Source organism: Canis lupus, chromosome 14, assembly GCF_003254725.2.
Source record: "Canis lupus dingo isolate Sandy chromosome 14, ASM325472v2, whole genome shotgun sequence".
In the NCBI taxonomy this organism is placed as follows: domain Eukaryota; kingdom Metazoa; phylum Chordata; class Mammalia; order Carnivora; family Canidae; genus Canis; species Canis lupus.
Genome location: NC_064256.1, coordinates 17543944 through 17567135, shown reverse-complemented (window position 1 = coordinate 17567135; position 23192 = coordinate 17543944). Strand labels below are relative to the sequence as shown.

Below are 23192 nucleotides of genomic sequence, written 5' to 3'. Positions count from 1 at the left end.
GCCACAAGGGCTGCCATGGCCCAGTTCCGTATTCTTTCTCCAGATATATCTCCCTCTGCTTTCTATTACCTTTTTAGTGTTCAGCTTCAAACTGGCCCATTGTTGTGCATGATATTTGTCTTGCTTTAAGTCCTGTAACTTCCATTCCATCTTACTCATTCTTAAAAGGCCATTCTAAATTTTTTTTTTTTAATTTTTTTTTTTTTTTTTTTTTATTTATTTATGATAGTCACAGAGAGAGAGAGAGAGAGAGGCAGAGACACAGGCAGAGGGAGAAGCAGGCTCCATGCACTGGGAGCCTGATGTGGGATTCGATCCCGGGTCTCCAGGATCACGCCCTGGGCCAAAGGCAGGCGCCAAACCGCTGCGCCACCCAGGGATCCCTTAAAAGGCCATTCTAGTCCCATCTGCCATATAACACTTTCCTTTAGCTCTCTGATTTGTACTGATACACATTCTCTAAACTTCCATATGTTATTGTATTCTTTATTTTGGCACTGGATTACCTATTGTTTAATACTATTGCCTGATGGTTTCCTATGTGAATATTCTGTTCCCTGAACTGAATTTTAATCTCCTTGAAGTTAGGGGGTGTTTTTTAATCCTTTTTTAATATACGGAAGAACATTGAGCACAATATTCAGGATTTACCTTGTTTTTTGGTTATTTCTGAGGGGCTCATTTATTCAGAATTCTTTGCTCAGTCATAGAGATTTCTTTATTTCAAAAGCCACCTGTGATGGTCATATTTTCTCTGAATATGTGCATTTGTTCTTCACCACAGCAGGGTATCTTAATTCCTATTATTTTGCAATACATTCTGTACTAGTTTTTTTGAGGCTACATTGCCAAGCTGCCTGAGTCTATTCTAAAGGGGTTTATTGAGCACATGCTCAAAATGCATCTTGATTGGGAACACGTACACAAAAACAGTATAATACATATATCATGTCATTTAAAAATCCAAGGAAAATACACACAAGAGACTAATAAAAAGCACTGTTGATGAGAATAGGAATAAAAATATTATATGTAGGACAGAATAGTTGGGAAAGACTTCAGGGAGGAGAAGAAACCAAAGCAGGGTCAGATTCAGGGAGGGAAGAAAGGGGTAGATAGTAAGGAGCACTACGTGCTGGGAGAGTGAGGAAAATGGGCTAATAAGCCCACTTGGTTAAATTGGTAGCACTGGTCAGACTAGGGACGTCCCTGGATGCCACACAATATACTGTGGATTTTAGCAAGGAAGGAAGTCACAAAGAATTTGTGACATAGTGAAAATATCCCTTTTTAAGACCAAAAAACCAAACTTCCATTGGATTTTTTTTTTTTTGGACTTCCATTGGATTTTAGACAAAATTTTAGTCACAGAAATATTTATGAAAAATATAATTATTTAATCTTTGTTACAGTTAACAAGACTTCCAGAAGAACTGTCTAATTTGACTCAACTTAAAAGACTTGATATCTCAGATAATGCAATCAGAGAGATTCCAAGAAATATAGGAGAACTGAGAAGTTTGGTTAGTTTAAATGCATACAACAATCAAATAAGTTATCTGCCACCATCTTTTCTATGTTTAAATGATCTCCAGCAACTAAACTTGAGTGGTAAGTGTCAAGTGTAATCAATAATAAGCATAATCAACAACTAGAGTATTCATGTCTAGGTTGCAAATTTTATTGATAAAACAGAAAGGTAGCCAACATAACATATTAAGTGCTCAGTGGAAGGAAATGACTATCCTAGGTACAGAAAATGAGAGCAAAGCATAAGGTCCAGTTGCTTTCCTAAAAGAGGGTATAACCCACCTGGGGATCCTGAACATATTCTCTTTTCTTTTCTGTCCTCTCTTCCTCTATCCAGTCATTAAGTATTTCTTTCCTTCCTAAACCTGACTTCATCCATCTCTCTACACAAACTTACCTACAGAAACTTAGAGCCACATTTTCTGTATTTTCCTTTCTGACTCCCCTAATCCTACTCTTATATGCTATAATACTTGAATATCTTACAGTCTTTTGCAAAGTAAACCTCTACAATAACAAAAAAGTATATCACTCACTCTAAAGGCCCCAGAAAAGATTTTCCAAAGGAAATTAATACCAGACTAGTATTTTTCTTAATTTTTATTATGAAATACTTCAAATTTATAGAAAATAATAAATACCTAGGTACCCACTCCCAGATATAAAGTATATTAACATTTTGTGATATTTACTTGAGATAATTTTTAATTGTTAGGAAATAATAGAGTTGAAACTTTTTTTTTGTACCTCTACTCAAACTAGAAGTAACCACTATACGGAAATTGGTATGTATCTTTTTTCCTTCCATGTTTTTATACATATATAAATATATCCATAACAAGTAGTATTATTTTGAGTTTTTAAATATTATTAAGTCTTATCATACTACATGATATGTAATTTACTATTCTGTAACCTAATTTTTCATCTGTCATATTTCTCAAATTAATCCATATTACTATATACATACTTATTTCATTTACTTTAAATGTTATATATTCAATTAAATGGTTATATAACAATTAATCCATTACCCTGTTGATAGATAGCTAGGTTGTTTCCATTTTGTTTGGTACTGTAAATACCCTGTATATGTTCCTTTGCTTCAGTTTCTTTAGTGCATATAGCCATAAGTAGAATTGCTAGATCAGAAGGTATGCAAATCTTCAACTTTACCAGATTTGGACAAATTGATCTCCACAATGGTTGTACCAGCTAACCACATGACTAATTGAATTTATGAAATTATATCTTTCATTTGGAAGTAGCATTTATAACCAGAGCTCTGCACTTTCTTAGATTTAGAGGATTTTCAGAATTAAAAAAAGGTAATCATTTTTGGTCAATACTCTCAGTAGTATAGTAAAACCTATAGCAATGCATCAATACTTAGATATAATGCAACGCTGTGAGGATTAAACAGTTAATTACTAAGCACAGAAAGCGATGTAGGTTTTAAATAGATGTTAGAGCCTCTCTCCAACAAGCCAGAATAACAAATGAAAGGAAGGTAGATTGACCTGCAAACTGTTCTTGGTTGTCCTCAGGGAGAAGGACTGTTCTCTGGCCTCATAGTTCTCTATACAGGCAATAATAATGCTATCAGGTAGGCTTTTCTCTTCTCCTACCTGTAAAACAGCTAGTTACATTAGTTCTGTTGTATCTGTTGTTTACAGATAATGTCCTCCATTCTCACAAGTCAGTGCTTGTGCCAAACAGTTGTTAAATATTTTGAATAGCACCACTGCTTACATATACTAATAAAACAGCCTCTGAAAGGCCTCCTACGTATAGCCCCTCTCTCTCTCTGCCCTTTGTTGTTGCCAGTTTTTAAAAACATTTTTATTGAAGTATAATATACATACTGAAAAAAGTACACATTGTCTCAAAAAACTAAAATTAAAAGTAGAATTACCATAATCCAAGCAATTCTATTTCTGGGTATTTATCCAAAGGAAAAGAAAACAGGAACTCAAAAAGACATATGCAGCATTATTTACCTAAGTGCCCATCATTGGATGATTACTTGAAGAAAATGTGGTATGTGTACACACACACACACACACACACACACACACACACACGGAGTATTATTCAGCCATAAAAAAGAAGGAAATTTTGCCATTTGTAACAACATGGATGGAGCTTGAGGGCATTTTGTGAAGTGAAATAAGCCAAAGACAAATACTACACAATTTCACTTATATGTGGAATCTAAACAAAAGTAAATTCTTAGAGAAAACAGATTTATGGTTGCCGTAGGTAGAGGGTGGAGCTGGGTGAAATGGATGATAAAGGGGATCAAAAGGTACAAACTTCCAGTTATAAAATAAATAAGTCCTGAGGATGTAACGTACAGTATGGTGACTATAGTTAATACTTTTTGTAGGGGCCCCTGAGTGGTTCAATTGGTTAAATGTCTACCTTTGGCTCAGGTCATGGTCCTAGAGTCCTGGGATGGAACCTTGCATTGGGCTTGCTGCTCAGTGGAGAGTCTCCTTCTCCCTCTGCCCCTCACCCTGCTCATGCTCACTCTCTCTCTCTCTCTCAAATAAAATCTTTTTTTTTTCAAATAAAATCTTTGAAAAAATAATAATACTTTTTGTATATTTGAAAGTTGCTAAAAGAATAGACACTAGAAATTCTCATTGCAGAAAAATTCTAACTGTGCTGTGATGGAAGTTGACTTATATTGATCATTTTGCAATATATACAAATATTGAATCATATGTCAATTATCTCTCAATTTTTAAAAAAGTACATACTTTAAGTATAGCTCAATGAACTTTTACACATTAAACAAACCTATATTTCAGGACCTAGATCAGGAGACGGACATTCCCAGAAACCTCTTCTTGCTCCTTTATAGTCACTTTTTCCCTTTTTCTTAACCAAAGGTAAACACTACCGTGATTTCCAATACTGTCCCTTAAATGAAATCATAAAATACATACTCTTATATCTGTCTTCTTTCATTCAACATTATGTTTGTGAAAGTCACTCATATTACTCTATGTAGTTGTGGCTCATGCACTTTCGAAGCTGAATATACTGTATTTTAGTTATTCTGCTGTTGATGAGCATTTGGTAGAAAAGCAATTATTTTTTTGTGGTCAGATAACAAACTGATTTCAATCCTTTTAAATTTATTGGGATTAGCTCTAAGGCTCAGCATATAAGCTACCTTGATAAACACACCATCTACTTTTTAAAATGTGTATTCTGAATGTGTTAGTTACGGTGTTTTATGAATATCATAAGTGATAGTTTTGTTGGAATCTTTTGTTTTTACTGGTATGTTGTCTTGTTATACTAATTGCTTAGAGAACAGTGTTAAAATCCAAAATTATGGTTATGGAATTGTATTTTTTTTGCTTTTATTGTCAACTATTTTTGTGTATATTGAGGAACTGTTACTAGAAAAATGCATATATATGATTATTATAACTTTCAATTCTAATGAACTTTAAAAATTTTTTTATTTTATTTTTTATTTTTTTCTAATGAAATTGTTTTGCATTTGAAATCCCCAATTGTCAGGCTCCCAGCAGGGAGCCTGCTTCTCCCTCTGCCTATGTTTCCTTTCTCTGTGTCTCTCATGAATAAATAAATAAAATCTTTTTAAAAAAATCCCCAAATGTCCCTCTTGATTTCCAGTAATAATCTAAGATAACCAATCCATTCTTCTTATACTTATTGTTCACACGGTATATCCTTTTTTTTTAAAGATTTTATTTATTTCAGAGAGCGATACAGAGAGAGGGCACAAATGGTGGGGAGAAGAGGGAGAAGGAAAGGGAGAGACAGACTCCCCACTGAGTAGGGAGCCTGATGAAGGGCCTGATCCCAGGACCCTGAAATTATGACCTGAGCTAAAGGCAGATGCTTAACTGACTGAGCCACCCAGGTGCCCCTCACATGGTATATCTTTACTATCAATTTACTTTCAACATATGTGTCTTTATATTTAAAATACATCCCATGTAGACAGCACCTGATCTTTATATTCAAAATCGCATTTCTTATAGGTAGCATATATAATTGGGCCTTGATTTTTCATCTTTTATGGCAATTGCTGCCTTTTAATTGGAGTATTTAGTCAATCAACACTTAATGTAATTACTGATGTAGTTGGATTTATTTATTTATTTTTAAAGAAAGGGAGCCTGACACATCCTTGGATCCTGAGGATCATGACCTGAGCCAAAGGCAGACTCTTAAACCATCTGAGCCACTGCAGGCACCTCAGTATAGCTGGATTTAGATCAGCCATTTTACCACTTGTTTTCTGTTTCTCCCCTCTGTTAACTCTTTTTCTGTCTCCTTGTTGAATTGTTTTTCTTTAGTTGCTTTCAAGATTTTCTCATCTTTGGTTTTCGGTCGGCAGTTTGACTATGCTATGCCTAAGTGTGTTTTTTACGATAATTAAGGTGAAATTTACACAACCTAAAATTAATAGTTTTAAAATGAACAATTTGGTGGCATTTAGCACCTTAACAAGGTAGCACAATGTACTGCTACCTCTAATTCCAAACATTCATCAACCCCAAAGGAAACCCTTACTCATTAAGCAGTTGCTCCCTCTTCTCCCTTCCTCTCTCCCTCCGGTAATCACCAATGTGCATTACAACTCTATGGACATACTTAACATCCTGGATATATCATACAAATGGAATTGTACAATACATGATTTTTTTGGATTGGCTTCTTTCACTTAGCATAATGCTTTCAAGCTTCATCTATGTTGTAGCTTGTAGCCATAGTTCATTCCTTTTATAGCTGAATAATATTACACTGTTTGAATCTACTATACTTTGATGATCTGTTCATCCTCTGATGGACATTTGGGCTGCTTTCACCTTTCTGGCTATTGTGAATAGTGTTGCTATGAACATGTGCACACGTGTTTATTCCAGTACATTTTCAATTATTTGGGTATATTCCTAGAGATAGAATTACTGTGTAATATAGTTTTATTTTAAATTTTTTGAAAAACTGTCAAATTATTTTCCACCGAGGTAGAACCATTTTGCATTCGCACCATCAATGTACAATGATTCGAATTTCTCCATATCCTTTTCAATACTGTTGGTTTACATTTTTTTGGATTACAGTCATGCTAGTGAATGTGAAGTGGTATCTCCTTGTGGGTTTGATCTGAATTTCCCTAGTGACTATGATTTGAGCATTTTTTTAGGTGCTTGTTGATTTATATCTTTTCTGGAGAACTATTGAATTCCTTTTCCCATTTTTATTTGTACTTATTTTTTTAAGATTTTATTTATTTATAGAAGGGGACAGAGAGAGGGGAACAAGCAGACTCTGTGCTGAGCTCTGAGCCTGACACAGGGCCCCATCTCAGGACCCTAAGACCATGACTTAAGCCAAAACCAAGAGTTGGACACTTAACCAACTGAGCCACCCAGGTGCCCGTCCTTTGCCCATTTTTAAATTGGGTTTTAATTGGGTTGTTCTGTTGTTGAGTCCTTTATATATTCTGAATACTAGACCCCATCAGATATAGGTTTTACAATTATTTACTCCCACTTTATAGGTTGTCTTTTCTTCCTGATAGCGTCCCTTGCCACATAAAAGTTTTAAATTTTGATGAAGTCCAATTATCTACTATTTTTTTATTGCTTGTGTTTTTGGTGTCATAACTACTAATCCATTATCAAAATCCAAGGACATTAAGACTTCCCCCTATGTTTTAAGAGTTTTTATAATTTTATCTCTTATATTTAAGTTGGTCCATTTTGAAGTAATCTTTGTGTATAGTGTGAGGTAGGGATCCACATTCATTCTTTTGCATGAAGATCTCTTGTTATTCTAGCGTCATTTTTGAAAGATTATTTTTCCCCTTTGCATGGTCTGAGCACCTTTGTCAAAAATTAATTGGCCATATTTCTGGACTCTCAATTCTATTCCATTGGTCTATATGTTAAACCTATGTCAATCTCATATTTTTTTTAAAGTTTTTATTTCAGTTACCGTTAGTTAACATACAGTGTAATATTAGTTTCAGGTATACAATACAGTGATTCAACACTTTCATACATCACCCAGTGCTTACCACAAGTGCACTCCTTAATCCCCATCATCTATGTAACTCATCCCCCCTACCCACCTCTCTTCTATTAATTGTCAAGTTTTTTCTCTATAGTTAAGAGTTTGTTTCTTGGCTTGCCTCTCTTTTAATACCCCTTCATTTGTTTGTTCTGTTTCTTAAATTCCACATACGAGTCATATGGTATTTGTCTTTCTCTGACAAATTAATTTTACTTAGCACAATACTCTAATTCTATCCAGGTCATTGCAAATGGCAAGATTTCATACTTTTTATGGCTGAGTAATATTCCATTATATATATATGTACCACATCTCCTTTATCTATTCATTAACCAATGGACATTTGGGCTGTTTCTATAATTTATCTATTGTAGATAATGCTGCTATAAACAGGGTGCATGTTTCCCTTTGAATTAGTATTTTCGTATTCTTTGGGTAAATACCTAGTAGTGTAATTGCTGTATAGTAGAGTAGTTCTATTTTTAACTCCATGCTGTTTTTCATAATGGCTGCACCTGTTTGCATTCCCACCAACAGTGCACAAGGATTCCCTTTTCTCCACACCCTCACCAACACTTGTTGTTTCCTGTGTTTATTTTAGCCATTCTGACAGGTGAACTGTTGGCCATCTGGAGGTCTTCTTTGGAGAAATGTCTGTTTGCATCTTCTGTCCATTTTTAAATTGGATTATTCATTATTTGGGTGTTGAGTTTTACAAGTTCTTTATATATTTTGGATTCTAACTCTTTACTAGATATGTCTTTGCAAATATCTTCTCTCATTCTATAGGTTGCCTTTTAGCTCCCTTGATTATTTCCTTTTCAGTGCAGAAGCTTTTTATTTTGATGTAGTCCCAATAGTTTATTTTTGCTTTTGTTTCCCTTGCTTTAGGAGACATATCTAGAAAGAATTTCCTACAGCTGATATCAAATAAGTTACTGCCCATGTTCTCTTCCAGAATTTTTATGGTTTTAGGGTTCACGGTTAGGTATGTAATCCATTTTGAATTTATTTTTGTGTATGGTCTAAGAAAGTGGCCCAGTTTCATTCTTTTGCATGTGGCTGTGCAGTTTTCCCAGCACCATTTGTTGAAGGGACTATCCTTTTCCTATTGGATAGTCTTTTCTGCTTGTTATCTGAGCAAGCAATTTAGGGTATAAGGGCAATCTTTATTATAATACTATTTTTTTTTTCAGAAATAGAAAACCAGATTCTTAAATTCTAGAGAATTGCAGGGGGCAATTTCAAAACAATTTGGGATTTCCTATATATAGTTTTATGTCATCTGTGAATAGAGATAATTTTACATTTTCCTTTCTACTCTGGATATATTTTATTTCTTTTTCTTGCCTAACTGGGCTGGCTAGAACTACCAGCCCAATTTTGAATATCAGTAATGAAAGTAGGCATCTTTATCTTATGGCTATATTAGGGACAATTGTAAGGAGAAAGCTTTTAGTGTTTCACCTTTGAGTATGATATTACCTGTGGGTTACTCATAAATAACCTTTTCTGAGGCACTTGAATGACAGAGGAGCATGCAACTCTTCATCTTGGGGTTGTGAATTTGAGCCCACATTGGGTATAGACATTACTGAGAAAAATAAACTTTAAAAATACATACATACACTGTTGGAATGTGAACTGGTGCAGCCACTCTGGAAAACTGTGTGGAGGTTCCTCAAAGAGTTAAAAATAGACCTGCCCTACGACCCAGCAATTGCACTGCTGGGGATTTACCCCAAAGATACAGATGCAGTGAAACGCTGGGACACCTGTGCCCAGATGTTTATAGCAGCAATGTCCACAATAGCCAAACTGTGGAAGGAGCCTCCGTGTCCATCGAAAGATGAACGGATAAAGAAGATGTGGTTTATGTATACAATGGAATATTACTCAGCCATTAGAAACGACAAATACCCACCATTTGCTTCAACGTGGATGGAACTAGAGGGTATTATGCTGAGTGAAGTAAGTCAATCAGAGAAGGACAAACATTATATGGTCTCATTCATTTGGGGAATATAAAAAATAGTGAAAGGGAATAGAGGGGAAAGGAGAAAAAATGAGTGGGAAATATTAGAAAGGGAGACAGAACATGAGAGACTCCTAATTCTGGGAAACGAACTAGGGGTGGTAGAAAGGGAGGTGGGCGGGGGGTGGGGGTGACTGGGTGACGGGCACTGAGGGGGGCACTTGATGGGATGAGCACTGGGTGTTATTCTATATGTTGGCAAATTGAACACAAATAAAAAATAAATTTGTAAAAAAAAAGAAAAAAAAAGATGAAATGTGTTCTGAAGATGGGTTATAGGGAGGTTGTACAAAGCTACTAATGCATTTAATACACTTCAAATATACTCCATGAACTTAAAGTAGTTAATGACATATATATATGGTTGACTTGTGAATGGTTTGTTTTTGATCATGTGTATTGTACATCAATAAAGTATATTTTATTTAAAAGCTGCAAATATGGAGAAAAAATAAATTTTAATATTAAAAATTAACAAAAAATACATACATACATACCCTTTCTCATACTGAGGGAGTTCCCTCCTCTTCCTAGTTTGGTTATTTTCTTTTATTTTATTTTGTTAAATGGATTTTCTGCACCAACTGAGATTATCATGTGTTTTTTTCTCTCAATGTCATATATTACATTCACTGATTTTCTTATAATGAACCACCCTTGCATTTCAAAATAAATCCACCTGGTCATGAGATATATCCTTTTAATATTTTGTTGGATTTGGTTTGCTAGTATTTTGTTGAGGATTAGTTCATAAAGGATATTGTTCTGTAGTTTTCTTGTATTGTATTTTTCTGGCTTTGGTAACAGGGTAATATTGGCCTCGTAGAATGAGCTAGGAGGAGTTCCATCCTCTTCAGTTTTCAGGAAAAGTTTGAGAAGTGAGATTTGTTCTTCTTTAAATGTTTGGTAAAATTTATCAATGACGCCACCAGGCCCAGGGCTTTTCTTTTTGAGATATTTGTTTCTGATTAAATCTCCTCACTAGTTATAGGTTTTTCTGATTTTCTGTTTTTCCATGATTTAGTCTTGGTAGGTTCTGTGTTTCTAGGAATTTACCCATTTAATCGAGGTTATCTAATTTGTTAGCATAATAATGTTCATAGTACTCTATGTAATCTTTTTATTTCTGTAGAATCAGTAATGTTCCCATATTCACATCTGATTCTCAGTAATTTGAGTCTTGTCTCTTTTTTCTTAGTTCACCTAGGTAAAAGTTTATCAACTTAGCTGATCTTTTTAAAGAACCAACTTTGGTTTCATTGATTCTATAGGTTTTTTATTCTGTTTCATTTATATCTACTTTAATTTTTATTACTCCTAAGCAAAGCTTTGGCTTTGCTTATCCTTTTCTAGTTGGTTTAAGTGTAAAGTTATTAATTTGAGGTATTTCTTCTTTTTTACTGTTGGTATTTCCAGCTTAATTTTTTTTAAGCACCCGTAAGTTTTGTTATATTGTGTTTTCATTTTCTTTAATCTCTTCACATTTTCTAATCTTCCTTTGGTTCCATTTGTGACAAACTTGGTATTTTACAAATATGTTATTTAAAGTTGTAAAATTTCCAGTTTTCCTTCTGTTATTTTTGCTTGTTACATTCTATAGTGGCCAGAAAAGATATACTGCATGATTTCAATCACTTTTAATTTATTGAGACTTGTTTTGTGGCCTAAGATATGGTCAATCCTTGAAAAATGATCTATCTGTACTTGAGAAGATTGTGTATTCTACTGTTGTTGGTTTGAGTATTCTACGTATGTCTGTTAGATCCAGTTGCTCTATATTGTTGTTCAAGTCCTCTGCTTCCTATTAGACATTTTGTCTAAATGTTGTATCAATTGTTGAAAGTGAAGTATTAAAGTCTTCAACTATTACTGTAGAACTTCCTTATTGCTACCTTCAATTCTGTCAATACTTGCCTTCTGTTTTGGGGGCTCTGTTGTTTGGTGTGTATATATTTATAATTGTTATATCTTCTTTATATACTGATCCTTTATAAATATATATATATACTTCTTTGTCTTTTATAACAGTTTTTGACTTAAAGTTTATGTTATCTGATATTAGTAAAGCCACTGTAGGTCTCTCTTGGTTAGTATTTGCACAGATATCTTTTCTCATCTTTCAGTATCTAGAACAAAAAAAAAAAAAAAAAAAAGAAGAAGAAGAAGAAGAAAGAAAATACTACACTCCCAATCCTTGCAGCTTAGCTCTAAGTTGGGGTACTTCAGTGCTAAGCAAGACTACCTGCAACTCCTAGTCTTCCTCTGTTGATTGTGTAGAGCCCAGAGATCCACCTCATGTGCAAGTGTAGAATTTTCTCAGGTTTCTTCTGAGATGTCTCCAGTCCTGGGTGTGCCCGTTGTACTCCATTTTCTGCAGGATACACTCTGGCACCTCTGAACCTTTATTCCCTCAAGAAACTTCTTCCTGTCCCTCTTCCTTCCTGGGCTTTTGGGTCTGCTGCTTGCCCTACCTGCTGTCCCTTGCTCCAGTTTGCTTTAAATGTTACAGCAACTGCCACTGGTAAAGCAACTCCAACGTGAGTGGGAAGAGCAAAACAAAAGTCAGCTTTTGTGCCAGTCCCTTGGGAAAGTACCAGATAGGTCAAAATGCAAAACCACAATATTTTAAGGACAAGGTTGTTATTAGCTCTCTTGACACCCATAAGCTGCATCAGGAATGTCAGTATGTGCCATCCCAGTGGCAGCCACAGCCATGCTGGGAAATGGAGGATGGTAGGGAAATGAGTGAAAAAGCTTCAGGGTTCTCTTAATTCTGCTTTTATCCTCATTGAACACTCTCCTGATTACTGTATGGTTTGGATTAAATTCCAGAATTCTTAAAAAGCTGTTTCTATCAGTCTTTTCCAGCTTATGATGGATTCAGTGGAGGGGCTGATTCTTTGAGAGCCCTACTCTGAATTTTCTGTGACAGCCATCCTAAATGTGGTTTGTTTGTTTTGTATTTATACTGCTTGGATTTCACTGAGCCTCCTGTTGGTATAGTTAAGTATTTTACCAAATTTGAGAAATTTTTCAACCATTATATTTTCAAATATTTTTTCTGGCTCATTTTCTTTCTTCTCCTTGTGAGGTTCTAATTACCTTTTCATATTGTTTTATAAAACCCTTTTGTTTTTTTTTTAAAGACTTTATTTATTCATAGAGAGAGAGAGAGAGAGGGAGGGAGGCAGAGACAGGCAGAGAGAGAAGCAGGCACCATGCAGAGAGCCTGACGTGGGACTTGATCCAGGTTCTCCAGGATCACACCCTGGCCTGCAGGCGGCGCTAAACCGCTGCGCCACCGGGGCTGCCCTGTTTTGTAAAACTCTAACGTGTGTGTGTGTGTGTGTGTTATGCATGTACACAAAGCTTTAGGGATCAGATCTTCAACTTCATTGCCTTGTCTACCAACGCTGTTTTGCTGTTAAATCCACCCAGTTAATTTTTTATTATGGATATCGGATATCCATAATAGAATTTGCTTTTTGTATATTTAGTTCTAGAATTTCCATTTATTTCTTTTTTATAGTTCATACACCTCCCCTAAGATTTCCTATTTTATTCATTGATTATAAGGTATATCTTTCTTTATATTCTTCAGCAGAGCTATATTAGCTGCTTTAAAAATTTTTTTCTTAAGATTTTAAATTTATTTATTCATGAGAGACACAAAGAGGCAGAGACACAGGCAGAGGGAGAAGCAGGCTCCATGCAGGGAGTCTGACTTGGAACTCAATCCCGGAACTCCGGGATCACGCCCTGGGCCGAAGGTGTTGCTAAACTGCTGAGCCACCAGGGCTAGGGCTGCCCAGCTGCTTTAAAATTCTTAAATGTCATTTTTTCTCTTGGGAGTGAGCCACATTTTCTTTTTTCTCTATTTTTGACCCCAGGACTCTATAATCTGTTTGGTTTCTCTCCAAAGAATGTTGGTTTTTGTTGTTGCTGCTATTGCTTCATCAGGCACTTAGATTGGCTGGACTAAAAATATAAACTCCCTCCCTGCAGTTAGCAGCTCTTTATATCTGAATTCTTACTTTTATTTTTCTAAAAGATTTTGTTAGAGAGAGAGAGAGAGAGCACTCACAAGAGGGGGAGTGATGGGCAGAGGGAGTAGGAGAAGCAGACTCCTCATGGAGCAGGGAGCCTGACATGGGGCTTAGTCCCAGGACCCCAGGATCATGACCTGAGTCGAAGGCAGGTGCTTAACCAACTCAGCCGTCCAGGCGCCCCTGAGTTCTTACTTTCAGCCACTAGCTGTAATATTAGTTACCTATTGTATCACAAATTTCTACAAAGTTTAGCTCCTTAAATTAACAAACATTTATTTCACACGGTTTCTTTCTTTTTTTTTTTTAAGATTTTATTTATTCATGAAAGACAGAGAGAGAGAGAGGGGCAGACACACAGGCAGAGGGAGAAGCAGGCTCCATGCAGGGAGCCCAACGTGGGACTCGATCCAGGGTCTCCAGGATCATGGCCCTGGGCTGCAGGCAGCGCTAAACCGCTGCACCACCGGGGCTGCCCCAAAGCTTCTTTATGTGGCTATTGGCAGAAGGCTCTAGTTCTTCATTTTAGTTCCATATAAGCCTGTCCATGACATGGCAACTGGTTTCCCCCAGAGCCAGTGATACAAGAGAGTGGGAGAGAGACTATGCCCAAGACAGAGTCAGTAGTCTTTAAAAACCTAATCTTGTGATAAGCGTCCTGTCCCTGCCATAAGTGATCAAGCCCTGAGGCCTGCAAGGGGTCTCTGCAGAGGTTTCCATCAGCCCACAGGCAATAGCATGGCAGCCATCCCCTCCAGCGTCATACTTATGGTCACGTTCTTATGGCCACCCACTGTTACTGGCACTGCCTGGGTTCCACTTTTTGTAACAGCTCCTGTGGAAGTGCAGAGTATCCTCGGGAAGCCATCCCTCACCACCTGGGTCTCCCGATGGTGGACCCAGGTCACTGTTGGGCAAGCTTCTTTTCCAGGAAGTCTACTTTCCCATTCATGGCTACAGTGTTGGGAGTCCCCAGAATGCTGGAAATCTTTCCAGGCCTTCAGCAGCACAATCACCTGTGACTTGGCCCTGGAAGCCAAGAGGAAGCAGGTTGGTAGTCATCCTGGCAAAGTCAACACTGAGCCCTCATCCTGAGTGGCCACCACCAGGCTTCAGGAAGTACCAGGCTCATCAGAGCCCTTAGACTAGGCAGGCTGCAAGAAGCAGAAGCAGTTGGGTTCTTTTATACCAAAACAGCAAAACTATTTTGCTATAAAGCTATGCATGTCTGGGGGGCAGCGAGTATATGGGGAATTTCTGAACACTCAATTTTGCTATGAACCTAAAATGTTTCTTTAAAAAAATCCAAAGCTGGGGTGCCTGGATGGCACAGTTGGTTAAGCATGCAACTCTTGGTTTTGGGCTCAGATCATGATCTCAGCGTTATGAGGCAGAGCCTGTTGTCAGGCTCCATGCTTAGCGTGGAATCTGCTTGTCCCTCTCCCTCTGTTCTTCCCGCTGCTCACTAGCTCTTTCTCTCAAATAAATAAAATCTTTTCTAAAAAATCCAAAGCTAAAAACAACAACAAAAAAATCCAAAACTACTAAAACAAATCTTGGAAGTGACATACCATCACTTCTACTCTATTCTTTTGATCATACAGACCAAACTTGGTATAATATGGGAAGGGACTAAACATGGTGAAAAATAACAAGAGGCATCATTGGGGACTGATAGATAGCCCAAATTTGTTAAAGTGGGCCTAGATGATTTCATTGGTGAATTCTATCAAGTATTTAAAGAAGGAATAATGCCAACTTCTAAAATCCTCTTTCATAAAAGTGATGATAAAACACTTCCCCACTCATTCTATGAGGTCAGCATCATCTTGGTAGTATGATAAAGCATAGATATCGATAGAGAGGAAATGTGCAGATCAATATCCTATGTGGGATTTATCCCAGAAGTGCAAGGTTGAGTTAACATTCAAGAACTAACCAGTGTAATTCACCACAGCAATAGAGTAAGGAAAAGCCATATGAAGATCTTACTAGATATACAAAAAGCAAAAAGCCTATGACAAAATACAATATCCATTTATGATTTTACAAAGCAAACAACAGCAAAATCTCTCATCAAAGAAGGAATAGACAGTAACTTTCTCAACTTGAGAAAAGGCATCTGCAAAAAGCTACAGCTAATACCACACTCAATGGTAAAGAATTTAACTATTTTCCATTGTGATCAGGAGTAAAACAAGGCTGCCCTTTCTTACCACTTTTCTTAAACATTATACTGTAAGTCCTAAGTATTGCAACAACAACAACAACAAAAAGAAATTAAAAGTATACATATTGGAAAGGAAGAAGGAAAAAAACTGTCTCTGGTTATAAAGACAGATTGTCTAAGTAGAAAATCACAAAGAATCTACAAAAAAAGCTTCTTGAACTAATAACTGAGGTTAGCAAGATTGCCATATAAAAGGTTAATATAAAAAGTCATTTGTATTTCTAGTAACTGTATACTAGTAATGAATGATTGGAAATTGAATACTTTTAAAAGTACCATTTAAAATAACACCAAAGAACCCATATAATAGGTATAAATCTGACAAAGCATATGTAAGGTCTATCTGCTGAAAACTACAAAGATGGACAAAATGATTCAAACAAGGCCCAAATAGAGAAAAACATAGCATTCATAAACTGGAAGACTCAATATTGTTATTATATGTCTCTTCTCTCTAATGTATTTTTTTAAGTTTTTTTTAAAAGGTTTTTATTTATTCATAGAGACAGAGAGGCAGAGACACAGGCAGATCTCTAATGTATTTTTAAATTCAACTCAATTCCTATATACATCCCAGCAAGGTTTTTTTTTTTTTTTTTAAGATTTTATTTATTTATTCATGAGAGACACACAGAGAGAGAGGTAGAGACATAGGCAGAGGGAGAAGCAGGCTTCCTCTGGGGAGCCCAATGTGGGACTCGATCCTGGGGCTCCAGGATCATGCCCTGAGCCAAAGGCAGATGCTCAACCACTGAGACACCCAGGCATCCCAAGGTTTTTTATTTTAGAAAACAATGAGCTAATTCCAAAATTTTATATAAAAGGCAAAAGAAATAGAATAGCTAAAATTATTTTTAAAAAAGAACACAGTTGAAGGACTCATACAACCTGATTTTAGGCCTTATGAAAAGCTATGTATGTCATTGGCTAGACAGTGTAGTACTGGCAAAATGACAGAGATCAATGGAAAAGAATAGAGAGTGTAGAAATAGACCCATGCATATATGGTCAATTGGTTTTTTTTTTTTAATTTTTATTTATTTATGATAGTCACACAGAGAGAGAGAGGCAGAGACACAGGCAGAGGGAGAAGCAGGCTCCATGCACCGGGAGCCCGACGTGGGATTCGATCCCAGGTCTCCAGGATCGCGCCCTGGGCCAAAGGCAGGCGCCAAACCACTGCGCCACCCAGGGATCCCGGTCAATTGGTTTTTGACAAATATGCAAGTATCAAGAAATAATGCTAGAGCAACTAGATGGCCACAAGCCAAAAACTAAAACAAACTGCAACAATCAAAAAAAAAAAAAAAAAAGGGACACCCCCCCAAAAAAAAACCTTTAATCTATACCATATACCATATAAGACATCAAATGAAAATGAATCACAGACCTAACTGTAAAAGCTAAAACTGTAAAACTTCTATATAAAAGCATAGAAGAAAACATTTGTAACTTTGGCAAAGTTCTCTTAGGTATAACAACAAAATCACAATCCACAAAAAAATGAATTGGACTTCATCAAAATTAGAAACCTTTGTCCTTCAAAAGGTGTTTCATTCTTTTAACTAAAGCATTCAGTTAAAGGAATGAAAAGCTACAGACTAAAAGAAAATATTTATTTAATTATCAGAAGTCAATATTAAATAGTTGACTCAAAAATTGGCACAGATTTTGAACAGATACATTACAAAGAATGTATATTAATGGCAAATAAGCAGAAGGAAATATACGCAAATCATTAGTCATGAGAGAAATGCAAATTAAATCTACAATGAGATTTTTTTGGGGGGAGTGCAGAAAGGTGCTTTTATTAGAGCAGAGGACAGGACCTGAGGGCAGAAAGAGCTGCTACAGTGAGAACTGCTATCAGAATAACTAAAATTAAAATCTGACAATACCAAAAGCTGTAACTACAACTCTGATACACTGATGGTAGGAATGCAAAATGATACACACTCTGGAAAACAGTTTCATAATTTTTTATAAAGTTATATGTATATTTGCCATACAACCTACCAATCATACTCCAACCACACTTTGATTTCAAGTGAAATGAAAAATTATGTTCAATAAAAAACTGAGTGCAAATATATAGAGTGGTTTTATTCATAATCACCAAAAAATGGAATCATTCAAAATGTCCATTAGTTAGTGAATGGATAAAGTATGTACATCCATATAATTGAATATTTCTCATTAATAAAAAGGAACAAACTTGATACATCATTAAACACCAATAAATCTCATGCATTATGCTAAATGAAAAAAGCCAGATCCTAAATACCATATGCTGTGATTCACATATATTACACAGATGCATAACATATATGTTTATAATTATGAGCTTAGAATGTACATTATAAAGTCCCACCTATATGTGTAGGTATGTTTATGTACGTGTGTGTATGTATGTGTATATATATATATACACATATATATATATACACACACATACATATATATATACATATTCCCAGAAGCAATGAGCAAAACTAGTATCTTGATCTTGGTTTCTGAATGCTATTCTTCACTGAAAGGAAGCAGGTTCTTTTATGACTATAAACAATGTAACTATATATGTATAAATAATAAAAAGGCAATCTTATAGGCCAGTTCCCCTCTAAATGATTCAAAGTCTTATCTTGTTACCACAGTTTTACTTTTTTGTGTTCAGTTTATGTTGGATTAAGGTGTCTTGAAAACATTACACTTTAGGGAAGTAGAGTTTAATCCCCACTCGTTGAGGGTGGACTAGACTTAGTAACTCAGTTCCAAAAAAATAGAGTATGGACAAGGAAAAAAATCAAAACATTTTATCAGAGAAACCCGGCAAGACACTGTTTTAGCCAAGAGATCAAGCTTAATATTGCTAGTGATGTTATATGGGTATGAGGTATCCCTGCTGTGATGTGATGAGAGCTTTTCACCTCTGTAGTATTCTTTCCAGAAACCCATAACCCCAGTCTAATCATGAGGAAATATATTAGGTAAACTCAAATTAAGGAATATTCTACAAAAATATCTAATCAGTACCACTCAGCTGTCAAGATAATGATAAACAAGGAAAAACCAACCGTCTCAGACCAGAGGAGACAAAGAAGACATAACTGTCTGCAATGTGTTATCGGGTAATGGATTCTGGAACAGAAAAAGACATTGAGAGAAAAACTAATGAAATCCAAAATTGTCTGGTTTATTTAATAATAATATGCCAATGTTTCCTAGTTTTGACAAATATAATACAATAATGTGAGATGATAACACTAGGGGAAACTAAAACTGGATGGGGAATATACAAGAATTCTCTACAATTTCTGCAACTTGCTGCAAATCTGAAATTATTCAAAATAAAAAGTTTATTTAAAAAATTACTATCACACCTACTTTGTAAAGTCCTTTCCTATACTTTAAGAGAACAGCTTCCTATGTCATTTTGCCATCTTCTGAGAGAAAAGTTCTATTTCTATACTTCTTCCTTTTCATTCCTAGCGGAGACAATGATAAGAATTTATACCTGGTATATCTGGTACATTGCTAGTAAGATACAGTAAATACCCTATAAGTAGTTGTTATTATCTTCGTATTTTTTCCTTATACAGAAAGGTATATAATTTAATTATAACTTCTTTTCTACTAGGAAATAATCTAACAGCTCTGCCTATTGGTATCCATAATCTTTTTTCACTGAAGGAGATAAATTTTGATGATAACCCTTTGCTGAGACCTCCAATGGAAATCTGTAAAGGAAAACAACTGTATACTATTGTACACTATCTACAGAGGGCAGATCAAAGAGACGGTAGGTGATCAGTGAGTGACCTACTAGCTTATAAGTAATTTTCTAGTATCATCTATAAATTAAAAAGATAGTATACTTTAAAAAGAGTATGCTTTCAATGTGGTAGAGGCATTAAAATATTTATCATCTTCCCTTTTCTGAAGGTTAGGAGTTTATTTTGATAATTCAGATGATTTAATCTGGGTCTATATAAACTAAACCATTGAAAACAGGCAAACCCAAGTGGATGGATTGGCTGCTCAATGCCCTTCAAACAGGTTGTTCATCATGGTTGTGCCCAGACTTAGGCCACATAAAAATCTCTTTACTGGTTCTGATCTGTATCACCACATGTAGTAGTTCCAAAATTCTTATCTAGCCTTGAAGAAAGTACTTAAATCTTTTGTATTGAAGCCAATCAGCTTTTGGCCCACTATGATCACCTGTGTACAGTGGTGGGTACTCTCCATTCTTTGTCCTTAAGTATTCCATTGATTGTCCCTGATTATTTCAGAGAGTGTGTCCATTTTCTTTCAATGTCCTTTAGCTGGGCCAGATGGAGATCAGTTTCTGCAAGCCTTTCACACGGAAATTTCACCAACTAATTCTTTCCTTAGGGGTAAATTCCCAACAACTAAGCTTTTTTCCTGAGACTCTGACTTTGCTTGTCACAATCAGTGACAGCTGTCATCCAGATTTTGGTTCTCCAATTCAATGAGTATTTAAGAAGTATTAAATCAATTTAATTAGTATGGATCCAGATTTGGGGAAATACACAAAACTGTCCCCACCCCCAAATCATTCTATAATGTCCTTGTCTGTGTAATCAGGAGCTTATATCAGCAATAATCTCACAGTCTAGCTAGATGGTCACTAAAAATGTACAGTCCTCTTTAAGGCACAACATACATCCATATGCATGGCTACCAGTTAGAAGTTTCTCTAAGACTTAGGCCTCATTGATAGAAAGAAACTAAGAGATAAAATTAAAAGTCACAGTAGCTGTTTTTCCTAACTTGTTATGCAAGTTGGTCCTGCTAATTATTATCATTAAAAAGGAATATTTTATGATAATTATTTCTATAAAGTATTTAGGAGTTTCCAAGAATCCATAAAGTATTCTTATTAAGTAACAGAATTTTATAGAGGTGGCAACAGACCAAAGTCAGCAAAAATGAGAGAACCCTAGCCATTTATATCTTACCCAAGGTGCCCTCACACTGCAGGCACCCTGAGAGAGAGGAGAGGAAGTCATCATGGGAGATATACTTATTCTCCAATTAACAAAGAACATGGGATTCCTTCCTTAAAATTTTGCTTAGGATATTGGACTTTCATTTATATCATTAGCATACAATCTAGCCTGAGGGACTGAGATGATTACAGAGGGGTGGGAGATTGCTAGTTCTTAAATTTTTTTTTTTTTTTTATTTATGATAGTCATAGTCACAGAGAGAGAGAGAGAGGCAGAGACACAGGCAGAGGGAGAAGCAGGCTCCATGCACCGGGAGCCCGACGTGGGATTCGATCCCGGGTCTCCAGGATCGCGCCCTGGGCCAAAGGCAGGCGCCAAACCGCTGCGCCACCCAGGGATCCCCAGATTGCTAGTTCTTAAAAATTCCCAAAGTACTTTAACAACAACAAAAATAGATCTAGTCTAAGATCTAAGGCAGCATTCATTAAATAAATGATTTGAATATAAAATATACATATATACATTATATTTATAGTAGATGTGAACTTGGCTTTTTATGATGCTACATAAAGAAGACAATTAAAAAGCTAGAATCAAAGGATGGAATTAAATTCATTTCAAATCCTTAGAGAATTAAAGAAAGTTTTGAAAATCACTTTAAAGTTGCTTATAATATACTTTTAAATGGTCATTACATGTTTTTGATTATTAAGATTTTGGACAAAATTGAACAAATGGTTCGAATTTCAGTTTGTATGTTAGGTCTGCATCTTACTTTTCAATTTTACTTGACACAGACATTTGATAGGAGCACAGAAGTAAGGAACCCAGATATAATAATAATAAGCTCAAAATAGAGTACGTTTTTCAAAGGAAATGGCTTAAATTTTCTTTTTATGTTCAAATGTAGAGAAAATCCTAGAGAAGATCCTCATCATAGTTGCCAATAATATCACTATAACAAATTTTAAATATTTGTGTCAAAAATTAAACCTGGCAATCTCAGAAACAGATATGTCTACAAAAAGGTATGTATGAAGAACAACATGTGGTATAAGCTATTCTCATATTCTGATTTATATCATTTTGATATTACAAGGTTTTGAAATGTTATATTAACATGAATTTTAATTTGCTGTAAAAGACTCTGATTTTAGTTTATAATATATTTGAGAACCATGTGGGTATAGTGGTTAAAAGTAAAGGCTCTCATGGAAGACTGTTTGGCTTTAAATTACAACTAGTTTTGTGACCTTGGATAAGTCCCTTAACTTCTTAGTACTTTAGTTTTTCCACTGATAAAATGGATATATTTACCTAAGAGAGTTTTCATGAGATCAAGTTATTATTTTTTTAATAAAATTTTATTTATTTTTGAGAGACACAGAAAGAGAGGCAGAGACACAGGCAGAGGGAGGAAAAGCAGACTCCATGCAGGGAGTCCGATGTCGGACTTGATCCTGATCCTAGGAATCCAGAATCACGCCCTGAGCCAAAGGCAGATGCCCAACCGCTGAGCCACCCAGGTGTCCCATAGATCAAGTTATAAAGCATGTAGTACTGTAGCAGTAATACACTGCCTTAGAATAAAAAACCCATAATTACTGTTTTGAGATCTTGAGTAAATCTTAGAACTAAATGTTAATTGATTTCCTACAAAGAAACAAGGGTTGGCATGGGGCTGACTTTCAGTATTTGCCAAGCTTGGTGCTAATATTATATGAACTATCTTCACCAATAACTTAATCCTCACTTCAATCTGGTAAATTGGTTTGAAAACCTAGGTATACAGTATTTAAGTAATTTAAATCTTCTTAACTGGTAAGATAAAATAATATTATCTTTAAAATTTTCAGCCCTGTTTCATTAAGTGAGAGAGTCCTCCAAGCACTTCATAAGTGGAAAACAGAAAGTATCAACTTATCACTAACTACTGCTGCTTTAAGAGACCAACTAACTCGGGCACTAACTATGATAGGAGCATATGAAATTATGGACAAAATAACAGCTTTAAAACTTTTTACATGTGCAATTAAATTCTGAACAGTGTACCCATAATAAAAGCTGAAAACTTATGATGTACTTATATAATTGAAACTGGGTATAAGAGAACTGCATGTTATGTCTCTTTTCATGCATTCCTAACAGATAATGACAATTTATGGCTACCACTTTAATGTTATCATAATAAAATATGAGAGACACTATTTTGTGTACTTGTTCTGTTACCTTGGAATTATGATTAATAATTTTTAAAAAGAAATGATTCCATTAAAAATTCTTTGTTATACAATGCTTTTATATAACCC

The 23192-nt window shown here is 35.5% G+C and overlaps 2 protein-coding genes across 6 annotated transcripts in view; one reads left to right on the top strand and one right to left on the bottom strand.

Annotated features, from left to right (window-relative positions):
• Positions 1-23072, top strand: part of LRRD1 (leucine rich repeats and death domain containing 1) — a 41116-nt gene extending 18044 nt beyond the window's left edge. For 2 of the 3 annotated variants that reach the window (XM_025471407.3, XM_035698472.2), the window contains exons 4-7: positions 1413-1611; positions 19548-19709; positions 21794-21911; positions 22740-23072. In XM_025471407.3, coding sequence (XP_025327192.1) covers positions 1413-1611; positions 19548-19709; positions 21794-21911; positions 22740-22926 — 666 coding nt within the window. In that variant the 3' untranslated portion in view covers positions 22927-23072. The remainder of the gene's footprint in view (positions 1-1412; positions 1612-19547; positions 19710-21793; positions 21912-22739) is intronic. The other variant, XM_035698474.2, reaches the window with a different exon arrangement.
• ANKIB1 (ankyrin repeat and IBR domain containing 1) overlaps positions 1-23192 on the bottom strand; it is a 238505-nt gene that overhangs the window by 200695 nt on the left and 14618 nt on the right. The gene's annotated exons all lie outside the window — the stretch shown is intronic.